The sequence below is a fragment of the Phyllopteryx taeniolatus genome, chromosome 6 (genome assembly GCF_024500385.1).
Source record: "Phyllopteryx taeniolatus isolate TA_2022b chromosome 6, UOR_Ptae_1.2, whole genome shotgun sequence".
Classification (NCBI taxonomy): domain Eukaryota; kingdom Metazoa; phylum Chordata; class Actinopteri; order Syngnathiformes; family Syngnathidae; genus Phyllopteryx; species Phyllopteryx taeniolatus.
Window position 1 is genome coordinate 25,327,719 of NC_084507.1, and position 12,395 is coordinate 25,340,113.

The 12,395-nt window shown below is 39.9% G+C and overlaps 1 protein-coding gene across 3 annotated transcripts; it reads right to left on the reverse strand.

The window, feature by feature from the left end:
• Window positions 1-12: 12 nt before the first annotated feature.
• On the reverse strand, window positions 13-12,107 carry LOC133480049 (lysosomal thioesterase PPT2-A-like). Of its 3 annotated transcripts, none has more exons than XM_061777697.1 (8): window positions 11,937-12,107; window positions 9,596-9,749; window positions 7,963-8,058; window positions 7,779-7,886; window positions 7,418-7,501; window positions 5,844-5,928; window positions 3,016-3,070; window positions 13-2,644 (listed from the first exon to the last, which is right to left on the reverse strand). In XM_061777697.1, exons 1-8 carry the CDS (start codon window positions 12,084-12,086, stop codon window positions 2,501-2,503), a joined length of 876 nt encoding a protein of 291 aa, XP_061633681.1. In that variant the 5' UTR covers window positions 12,087-12,107; the 3' UTR covers window positions 13-2,500. The 3 variants fall into 3 exon arrangements, with proteins under 3 accessions (XP_061633681.1, XP_061633682.1, XP_061633683.1); XM_061777699.1 differs by having other exon boundaries at window positions 48-102; XM_061777698.1 differs by lacking the exon at window positions 7,418-7,501.
• Between the last annotated feature and the right edge of the window lie 288 nt (window positions 12,108-12,395).

The following is a 12,395-nucleotide window of genomic DNA, read 5'->3' on the forward strand; positions in this document are numbered from 1 at the left end:
AATAGTCTTACATTTTTATTGTTCAATAAAATTACAAGTCTAACGACGAGAAAACTTCACAGCATTGTCATGGTTATTGCATGTCAACATGGTTCATGGTTCCTGTAAAAAGGCACAAAGCATAATATCAAATGTTCACTACGTTGCAAAATCTTTTTTTTTAAATACAAAGTCATTTGGAAGTAGTCACTATTGAATTTCTATATACAAAGAATCGTAGCTTTATTGTTTTTTAAACTAAAAATGAAAAAAAAATCCTGACAACAATGACATTTGACTTCCTTTACTCCTCTTTCTCTGCAGTATCATCACAAGCATCCATTTAGATTGTTGGATGCTTGTCTGCTATGGAAGGCTGTTTGAGCACTCTTTTCCATATCTTGAATTATGAACACAAACTTGTGTGCTGAGAAAAAAATGCTCAAATGACTTTATGGCAAACTGTTTGTGCATTTATTCAATATCCTAGATATCCATCTTAAGGTACAAAGAGAATGCCGGTCAGACAATTTGGCACACTAGTACAACAACAAGTAACTGTACATGTTACTTGTGTTACAAAACTGTGTACTAGTGGGAAATAAATCATACTACTAGTACTACTAGTGACATTATAAAATTGTACAAGTTAACATAGCGGGCAGATGTCAATTAATGTGCGGTTTTTGCCTCACAATAGAAACGTAGTTAAACTACCTGTATGCCAAAACTGTCCTACTGGAGGACAAAGAGCATACTAGTACAGGGGCCTTGAGCTGGATATCAAGAATATTGAATAACTGCTCAAACGGCTTTATGGGAAGCTGTTTGAGCATTCATTCGCGGCACACTAGTTTTCATTTATAATTCAGCGCACTTGTTGAATATTGAATAAATGCTCAAATAGCTTTGGAAAGCCTTTCCAGCATTTATTCAATATACTACTTGTGCTCGGAATTGTCCTACTATTGAGGACAAAGGGTGCACTAGTACATGGACATTAAACAGGATACTAAGGATATTGAATCAATTGAGCATTTGAGCATTTATTCGATATGCTACTCATGCTGTGAATTGTCCTACTATTGAGAAAAAAAGACTACACTGGTACATGGACCTTAAACAGAATACCAAGGATATGGAATAAATTTAGCATTTATTCGTTATACTACTCATGCTCTGAATTGTCTTAATGGTGAGGACAAAGAGTGTACCATAATTTCTCATGTAAATGCGCACCCATGTATAGTACACACCCCCAAAGTTGACCTCAAAATTCTGGAGAACACTTCTACCTATGTGCAATGCATTTTTACTGTGCATGATTTTGGTTATACCCATGTGATCAAAACATGAAGTATTATCTGTATTTGGTTAGTTTTTTCAAATAATTATTCTGAAGTTAAGCACTTTATTGGAACACGTTACTTCATTTTTATTTACTTGCTCTTATTTTGAAATTCACAGCCCTACTTTTATTTAGTATATGAAAAAACACACACTTGTGCGCATATGTTTGATTATCCAGGCAGAATTTGTAAGATGGGTAAAATTCTTTAAAGAAAACATGAAGGGCCAGGCGAAAGACATAATTTTGTTTTAATGGGATTCAAATTAAACTTTCAAGCATTTTAGAAAAGCATCATCCATCCATCCATCCATCCATTGTCTGTACCGCTTTATCTTCACAAGGATTGCGGGGGGTGCTGGAGCCTAGCTCAGCTATTTTCGGGCGAGAGGCGGGGTACACCCCGAACTGGTCACCAGCCACTCGCAGGGCACATATAAACAAACAACCATTCGCGCACACATTCACACCTACAGGCAATTTAGAGACTTCAGTCAACCAACCACACATGTTTTTGGGATGTGGGAAGAAACGGGAGTACCGGAGAAAACCGGAGAAAACCCACGCAGGCACGGGGAGAACATGCAAACTCCACACAGGTGGGGCCGGGACTTGAATCCCGGTCCTCAGAACTGTGAGGCAGATGAAAAACATTATCATTAAACAAAACATAACCATAAAGAAATTAATCATGGTTGTTGTTCAGTCATGAGTCATATTAAAAAAAAAAACAATATCGCACAAGGTCTGCCTGGGTATATAAACTTATGAGCACAACCGTACATATATGCAGTCATACGTACCCTTGTCATATTGGAATGAAAGTGTAGGCTACATCATTTTCATAACCCCTAGGTAGGGGGGTCATACTAGAATGAAAGTGTACCCTTTTCTCATAACCTCCAGGTGGTGATGGCATATTGGAATGAAAGTGTACAGCTTTTTCATAATCTCTAGATGGCGGCATACATATATAAAATGTGAAAGTTTTTTCCATTTCCAAGATACTTATGTTGTATAATACGAACTATTGACTTTTGACAATTGCTTTGGGAAAAAAATGCGCATTATACACGAGAAATTACGGTACTAGTACATGGACCTTTAACGGTATATGAAGGCTGTTAAATAAATGCTCAAATGGCTTGTCATAGCCCTCCCCTCCCCCTCCGTTCAAGTAAGCCACTTCTCAATGCAGTTAGTGAACACGGTGAAGTTGGAGTGCCAGTGCATATGCTTGACGCCAGAGCAGAGGCACAACGACAGGTCGCCGCGAGCGCTAAGCGTCTTCAGTCCGAAGGTGTCGTTCCTGTAAAACTGTACATGGGTAAAGAAATTCACTGTTTGACACTGAGTGACAAATAACATCTTGAACCAAGAACTGTGCGAGCGAGAGCGTGAGCATGCTAAGGGATACTTTAAAAGTGAGTTTTAATAAGTTTAAATTTAAATGTGTTTAAAGCATAGGTAAAAATAATTATTAAATGTTTATATTTATATCTTTATATGGCCGAGTTTCACCTATTGCAGATGGGTCTGAAACGTTTATCCCGCAATAAACTGGGGTCCACTATATAGCTAATTAACACTGAGCATTGTTATCTTTGTAAAGGCGCAGATGGATACAGTTGCGGTAGTGGACAGGACACGGAATAGTGAACTGAAACACCAAAGTTAAAGCACGGTACCTCTTGGTTCCTCATTTCGACAACGCGCTCCTTGCTGTTATAGAATCCAAAGTGGCTAAAAAAAAAGGAAATGGGCATTAACATATAAACCTCTTAATGCCCCAACTCAGCACTGCTTTATTTTAGGAAATGGGACTTGTCTAACATCCTATTTCTTGTCACTCACTAGTTTCAATTTGAGATGCCAGGAAAAATGCAGGTGGTAAAGTAGGGACCATGTATTATTTTTGTGCTTTTAAATGAGAGAAGCTTAATGCTATGAACCGTGTGAATGCATTTTTGTCACTTCTGTTAAATCACATTGCTCGAATCACCTTTGGAAGTATTGGAACAGTGAGGCCAATATAACTTATTTAATACATGAATTCAAAACATCTTACATGTTCTGTATATGTAACATTGTTTATTTTACTAATATGCTTCTATTGTATTTTATTTTACAATAAATTAGATGCCATATGTGTACTTTACCCACCCATACTATTGCATCTAACAGAAAGGACATCACATGTGGGGTTCCCCAAGGGTCAATTCTAGGCCCACTGTTATTCAATATTTACACCGCCAATTCCAATGAAATTGGGACCTTGTGTTAAACATAAATAAAAACAGAATACAATGATTTGCAAATCATGTTCAACCTATATTTAATTGAATACACTACAAAGACAAGATGTTTAATGTTCAAACTGATAAACTTGATTGTTTTTATCAAATAATCATTGACTTAGAATTTTATGGCTGCAACACGTTCCTAAATAGCTGGGACAGGTGGCAAAAAAGACTGACAAAGTTGAGGAATGCTCATCAAACACCGGTTTGGAACATCCCACAGGTGAACAGGCTAATTGGGAACAGGTGGGTGCCATGATTGGGTATATAAGGAGCTTCCCTGAATTGTTCAGTCATTCACAAGCAAAGATGGGGCGAGGTTCACCTCTTTCTGAACAAGTGCGTGAGAAAATAGTCGAACAGTGAAAGGACAATGTTCCTCAACGTACAATTGTAAGGAATTTAGGGATTTCATCATCTATGGTCCATAATATCATCAAAAGGTTCAGAGAATCTGGAGAAATCACTGCATGTAAGCAGCAAGGCCGAGAACCAACATTGAATGCCATTGACCTTCGATTCCTCAGGCGGCACTGCATCAAAAACCGACATCAATGTGTAAAGGATATCACCACATGGGCTCAGGAACACTTCAGAAAACCAATGTCAGTAAATCCAGTTCAGTGCTACATCCGTAAATGCAACTTGAAACTTGAAAATGGCAAAAGCCATTTATCAATAACACCCAGAAACACCGCCGGTTTTTCTGGGCCCGAGCTCATCTAAGATGGACTGATGAAAAGTGGAAAAGTGTTCTGTGGTCCGGCGAGTCCACATTTCAAATTGTTTTTGGAAATTGTGAACGTCGTGTCCTACGGGCCAAAGAGGAAAAGAACCATCCGGACTGTTATGGACGCAAAGTTCAAAAGCCAGCATCTGTGATAGTATGGGGCTGTGTTAGTGCCAATGGTATGGGTAACTTACACATCTGTGAAGGGACCATTTATGCTGAAAGGTACATTCAGGTCTTGGAGAAACATATGCTGCCATCCAAGCAACGTCTTTTTCATGGACGCCACTGCTTATTTCAGCAAGACAATGCCAAACCACATTCTGCACATGTTACAACAGCGTGGCTTCGTAGTAAAAGAGTGCAGGTACTAGACTGGCCTGCCTGCAGTCCAGACCTGTCTCCCATTGAAAATGTGTGGCTCATTATGAAGCGTAAAATACGACAACGGAGACCCCGGATTGTTGAACAGCTGAAGCTGTGCATAAAGCAAGAATGGGAAATAATTCCACCTACAAAGCTTCAACAATTAGTGTCCTCAGTGCTCAAACGTTTATTGAATGTTGTTAAAAGAAAAGGTGATGCAACACAGTGGTAAACATGACCCTGTCCCAGCTTTTTTGGAACGTGTTGCAGCCATAAAATTCAAAGTTAATGATTATTTGCTAAAAACAGTAAAGTTTATCAGTTTGAACATGAAATATCTTGTGTTTGTAGTGTATTCATTTAAATATAGGTTGAACATGACTTGCAAATCATTGTATTCTGTTTTTATTTCTGTTTAACACTACGTCCCAACTTCATTGGAATTGGGGTTGTACATGCTTCCACTTTTTCAAGTCAAATGCAGAATTACCATAACTATGCAGTGGACTCACAGCTTTATATTTCCTGACATTCTAAGGATCTATCGCCCAGGCATTCCCTCATATAATGTATCAATGACATTAACCAATGGATAACAGATAACTATTTACAACTTAACAAAGACAAAACAAATACTCATCTCTGGGGCACAGGTTAACAGATATAAATCGCAACACATCTCACATCCCTATCCTGGGACAGTAAAACTGAAGCAAGAAATCTGGGTTTAATCATTGACAAGAATCTTAATTTCAGAAGTCATTAACTACATCACAAGATCAGCATCCTATCATCTAAAAAACATTTACAATTTAAGGCGCTTCCTGTCTATCTCAGATCCAGTTTAAATTTGAAAAGCTGCAATTTTTGTTGTTGTTTGCACTATAATTACATTGTATTATAACTGTTTTTAACCATTGTGAAGCACATTAGAGTTTGCCTGAAATGTGAATGAAATGTGTTTTATCAATAAAAATGATTGATTAATATAGAGCATGCATTTTTGAACCTGGAATATGAATCTCTTGTCGAATATTCTTTTTTCTTTAAATGTCAAACCCAAAGGTTTTTAGTCCATCTATCTATGTAATAATCTAAATGGAAGAGGCAAGTGTCAAACCTGGACTGCCATGGAGTGATGACGCCGTCGTCCGGTCCGCCAATCAACACCAGCTTCTTAATGTGTAGGAAGTTCTCCCTCCAGGCTGAGATAAAGGTATATTAACATTATTTAGTATTTTTACTATCACATTATTACCATATAGGCCATGTTGGGGAAAAACTCCATATCATTGTATAGTGCCGTATGCAGTGAGTTGGCATTTTTGTCGTGCTTTTGGAATGTGAAGTGAGTATAGCTTATCCTCCATATAGTGCTCTCAATATAACCCACAATGCATCTTGTAAAGAAATGAACAACTGATAGCCACTAGAAAAGCAATATCTCTCTTTTTTTATTATTTTTTTTTCCTGTTCAGCTGTTAGGTCAAGCAGAAAACAACATCTGTATCCCTTTTATGCTGGAACATTTTTACTGTGTCACAGTGGACATTTTAAGATGCGACTTTGGTTCCTTTGTATTCTGATGGATTTTTACTGAGAATTACAGTCATTCAGTAGAACAGAACAAACATTTTAAAGGGGAATGACAGAAAAAAACCAAAAAGGAGTGAGAGTGAAAAGGTAATTAAATAATATAGAAAAAGAAGACAATAATAGACAGCACTAGCTGTAAACAAGATGAGGAAAGGAAAGCTTTATATACCTAGTACAATGAGACATTGGATTTGAGTGTTGTATGGGTCAGTAGTGCTACATCCTGTGAGGGAAGGACAGGACAATATAGGACAGGACTGGACAGGACAGGGACAGGAAGGGAAGCATGCAGGACAGAGGTTGTGGACCCGACTTTCCAACTGAATTGTGGTGGGAGTGGCTATGTAAATCATAAACATCTGCAGGACCAGAGTGTAAGTGAGGGGATGCCCAAGAAATTCACAGTTATAAGTAATTTGTCGCAATAAGTGAGTGGTGCCACACCCAGCGAATAAGTCCCAGGGGTGTGTGTCTGCAGACACACGCGAGTGTCCAGAAGTGTCCTGTAATTGCTGTGCCTGCAGCGAGGGGGCTGAGGACCCCACCCAATCAAGAGGCGGGGTCGGGCCCAGGAGTCCACCTGAGTGGGGCCCGGTGGACGCAATACCTCCCACACGAGAGATCCAGGGTGGTTCACCGGGCCCACCGAGGCGCCCCGAAAACCGGCCACTCCGAGGAGGCTTCAGGGACCTAACGCCACCCCCCCCCCCATCCAACCCTCCCCCCCCCCCCGATTGATGCAGTCGCTGTATGCAGAATAATTCACCTATTTCCTAATCACTGCAAAAGGGTTGTTAGTGGGTTTTTTAGTCAACCATATAGTGTGAATGCCTGCATGTTCAAGGTTTAACATAATGCTACCTAGTACAATTGATGAGCCTCATGTGAAGGTGGTTTGCTTCTGTCCAATAATTAAACTACTGAATGTGTATGTTTATGTTTTCTGAGGATTATTTAAATGAACTATCTAAAAAACTCTATATACTGATTAGGGAGTATGTGGAGTGAATGATTCCCAACAGAACCATAGTGTGTTTTGTGTTATGTCGGCCGTATAGTACAACATCACATCAGGAATTGTGAATTGTGTGTGTTTACATTTAATCTTGTCATGAGGTGTGTCGCCATTGAGGACTGGGAGAAATTTGTTGTTTTTCAAGTAACTGGGCCTATGGTGAGGATCTGTGGAATAGAGACACAATTATTATTCATATTGAATATTCTTGTCCAAATGTCAGGGTTTCTAGTAGTGATCTTTGTGGGACGCCAAGAGGCAAGCCATCCATCCATTTTCTGTAGCACTTGTCTTCGGTATATTGGCAGCTGAGCTGGAGCCTATCCCAGCTGATTTAGGGTGAAAGGAAATATGAACCTACCCATCCAATAATTTAATTACTACAGAATAATCCATATGGAAATGTTTGAATTCTGATTTGGGACCACAATAATCTATACTCACCGTTCCAATACTGGCAAATAGACACCCTCTGTCCCACTCTGTTGTAACAAACCAGGAAGATCATGTCCTTCACGCAACCAGGAAACACCTGCTGTAGGTAGTCCGTGTCTGTGCGGGAGACCATCGCTGAGATGAGCTCGATATAATATGTGGGCATACTTGGAGCTGCGTGTGACTATCTGACCTCCATACTGGCCAGCTAGGGGCGATGACAGCGCGATGAAGTTGTGGATGTTGTGGTTGGGGGTTGTGGAAAGGAGGGCTCGACATATTAGACCACCTGAGGAACACACACAAAAATACATTGTCAATGGTAATAATGTACCACCATATACTGTATACTATATACTGTATGTTACCAGTTACTCTAATTTGAAAGTAATTACAATATTATTGTTTCTGAATTGTAATGCATTTGACCAAAGCAACAACAATTTTATGCATTGATTGACAAACTAACAATTGTAAATGATAAGCATCATCATCTTCCTTTAACCTTTTTCCATTTTACAGAATATCTGACATTATAAAACAAATTCAAAACTTAGTTGCTTAAAAAATAATATTTATAATATAAATAGGCGGCACGGTGGACGACTGGTTAGAGCGTCAGCCTCACAGTTCTGAGGACCTGGGTTCAATTCCCGGCCCCGCTTGTGTGGATTTTGCATGTTCTCCCCGTGCCTGTGTGGGTTTTCTCCGGGCACTCCGGTTTCCTCCCACTTCCCAAAAACATGCATTAATTGGAGACTCTAAATTCCCGGAGACTCCCGTAGGTGTGAATGTGAGTGCGAATGGTTGTTTGTTTGTATGTGCCCTGCGATTGGCTGGCAACCAGTTCAGGGTGTACCCCGCCTCCTGCCTGATGATAGCTGGGATAGGCTCCAGCACGTCCGCGACCCTAGTGAGGAGAAGTGGCTCAGAAAATGGATGGATGGATGGATATAAATAATATTTGGCCATCAGGTGAACGGTGGTTAGAGCGTCTGCCTCACAGTTCTGAGGACCTGGGTTCAATCCCCGGCCCTGCCTGTGTGGAGTTTGCATCTTCTCCCCGTGCCTGCGTGCCTGCACTCCGGTTTCCTCCAACATCCCAAAAACATGCATGGTAGGTTAATTGAAGTCTCTAAATTGCCCCTAGGTGTGAATGTGAGTGCGAATGGTTGTTTGTTTATGTGTGCCCTGTGATGGGCTGGCAACCAGTTCAGGGTGTACCCCGCCTCTCGCCCGAAGATAGCTGGCATAGGTTCCAGCACTCCCGTGACCCTTGTGAGGATAAGCAGCTCAGAAAATGGATGGATGGATTTCGCCATCAATTTTCTTTGTGGAGGGATCCTATCACACATAATAGTTTCAAATGCTAAAATTCATTTCGACCAAAATGATTAAAAATTTCCTTTTTTTTTGTAACACTCCCCCAAGCTGCCTAATGAGGCAATATAATGCTTGACTTATAAAAAATAATACACCTGCATATAAATAATAAATATAACACAGAGCTATAATTAGGATGCACGAATAACAGTCAATTACAAAGGAAACTATAGGGATCAGCTCCTGTATTGTATCTTATGGATTCTGCAGCTGTACCTAATTAAGTAGTCTTTTGTCTTGTTAACTCACACACACACACACACACACACACACGAGAACACACACACACAAACACACACACTTGCGCGCACAAAAAGTGATGAAAGGGTGTGAATGTGGTTTGCTAACCTTTGCTCATCTCATCATCTGACTTAATCATCAATACAAATATTTTTTTAAATACGTGTGCATCTGGTGTGTTTGTGTATTTGTGTGCTTTATACCTTGCGAAAAACACAGCAGGTGTACGCCGTCCCGAGCCTTCTCCATGATGGGCTCAATGGCGCGGTGGAAGTTTTGTACCTGCTTCCACAGTGGCTTGAGACTAGACATGTGCTTGTACAAGTCCACCACCGTCACCTCGGTGCCAGGATGTGTCTGCAACGAGCCACAATTCACCCTCTATTCTGCTGTCACATGGCATCCCACAAGGTTCTCTCCTAGGTGCCCCTTCTTTTTTTCACATTTATCACGTCATCACCAGCTTCAGTGGACAGTATTTATTGGCCTGATCTTTTCGGACAGAACCCACAAAAGCGGGACATTGCTGTGCTTGTCATGCAGCTGTTGAGATTTTACACATTCAGATAATTATTTTTTGGGTGAAGCCCGATGTCAGCTACAGTGACATCAGCTTTCAACACAAATGAGACTATAAGCGGTGAATCTATAAGGCCTGTTACACAAATAAGGATTTTTGAAACCTTTAAAGATTTTTTTTATCTGACAGACCTCACACAGAAATTAAAAATTCGAACATTTGACAATTTTGGTAGTATTTTGTGTCGTCTGCTACGATAATCTTAACACAGAACACCACACACATAAAAATTCTGTTCCACCACCGATCTCGAAATCTTGCATGATCACATGTGATCTCATAAAAAACAAGGCGGGCAGAGACTTCCGGGTATGCACCGATCTTTGCCGAGTGATGCCGAAGGGAATGGAGGCAGAAGTGCTATAGATAAATTAAAAGACTTGCTTTGGAAAATACTTCTTTCAGTCTAGGGAACCCACTTGTATACAAATTGATTGGCTATATTCCGTTTCACGTCACACTTCTTGGAGTTATCACTTGGGAGACGTTGGCTTTCCCAACACACATGAAGAGTTTTGGTCATACCTATTGAACGAGTTCATTATTCAAGATTGTTGGCCCCAACCTGTTTCGGACCCTTAAGTTTGGGACAAATGCACTCTTAACACACCTAAGACCGAAGGACGATCTTATAGGATAATCTTATGAGACATAAGATTGTCTGCCATTTGACGTGGTTGGTCGGGAAGGGGCAGAATTGGGACAAAAACACCTTGATTGTGTTTTTGTGTGTACTGGGCTTTAGGAGTTTAAACTTCACATTCTGGTTACCAATGGTTCGCCTTCTGCTGAGCGCGCCTTGGCCTCCAGGGGATAGTACAATACAGACATAAATGCATATCGTGTAATCCTAGCATCTCCAACATGACTACTTTGCAGGGGGACAAAAAATAAATGGCATCTTGCTTGAGTTCCCACAAAATGTATCATTCAAGTTGGTTATACTCTATATTGCTATCATATACCATTGACCACCAACATCATTACAATAGCACACCAAAATCATGTTCAATCGCTGATTTAATACGCTGAAAAATTGCCAATTAATTGTGCTGTTATTCTCGCTAAAAACAAACAACAGACAAAAACAACTTTATTACAACACAAAAGCAAACGACTGTAATTACATCATCTTCCCAAACTCTTTCACAAAGGTATTAGAGCCATGAGTCTTCCAATAAATAAAAGGATGAGCTGACTAAGCAGTTTAATAGGTGGAAATAAATCTGCACGCACTTACCTTCGAGCCTGACTAGTTCTTTCTGTCCTCTTGTTTTCTGTTTAATTTGACAGTAAACTTCAACGTAGTGGCAATAAACAGCTTGAAGCTTCCTTTTTTTATTATTATTATTTTTTTACAGTAAATAATTGTTCACTATCTCCCAAGTTCCTGCCTGTCTGTTGTTTGCTGCCACATCGTAACTCGAGATACCACTGTAATGTATTAATTATCTTACCATACATGAGACTGAGTCTTTGATTTCTGGTACCATTTTTATGAATTGAAAGCACTTTTGTGTGAAATGTACTGCAGGGGGTTGAAAGTTGAAACAGAAGCACAGTTGATTGAATCAAGAGTGGGATCACACAGACCATTGATCACTTTATCAGGCTCATCGCTCCCTCTTCCGTTTTGTTACCCCACTTTTGAAAAATAATGCACTCTAATAATAATAATAATAATAATAATAATATTTTCTAAAATAAATTAAAAAAAAATAACAATGGACACGAAATGAAAATAGGGATTTCTTGTGTTGGCTTGAACTTTATGTGGCACTCTCAGTCCCAAGCCAAACCCTATGGGAAATATGATGCTTGATTTTTTTTATTATTATTTTTTTTTTAACTACAGCAATTATTGCTAACAATTTTCCTCTTTGAAACTAGCTAACATAAGTCAACAGAGTTCAGTGTAGAAATTGAATGCACCTTCACACACACGTTTTGTCTGAAAATCTGACCTCATTAATGAAGAGAGCCAGCGTTTGGAACTGCTTGGGTCCGTCAAAGATGCCATGCACGATGATGACCGGCCGGTAGCCGTCGACGCACGCCCGGAGGAGCACCATGAGGAGAATGAGGAGCAGGAGAATTGCAGTCGTAGTCCTCATCCCGTATGTCCGTGCAAAAACAAAGTGAGCGTGTGTGTCTTTGTATTGTGACGCTTCCTTTTCAATACTTGGACGGCACTGGGCGGGGGTGGAGGTGTTCCTTGCAAGGATCCCCCCACTCACCAGTGAATAGGTTCTGATTTAACCACTGTCAAAAATATTTAAACGGAAAAAAAAGTCCCAATATGTAACTGTAAACTTCCAAAACTGCACAACTGCATTACCTGTATTTCATTTTCGATCGCTGCTTTTTGACAAGGAATTTCTAAATTAAATATTTGAATGAATCACAATTTAAACATTAAAATG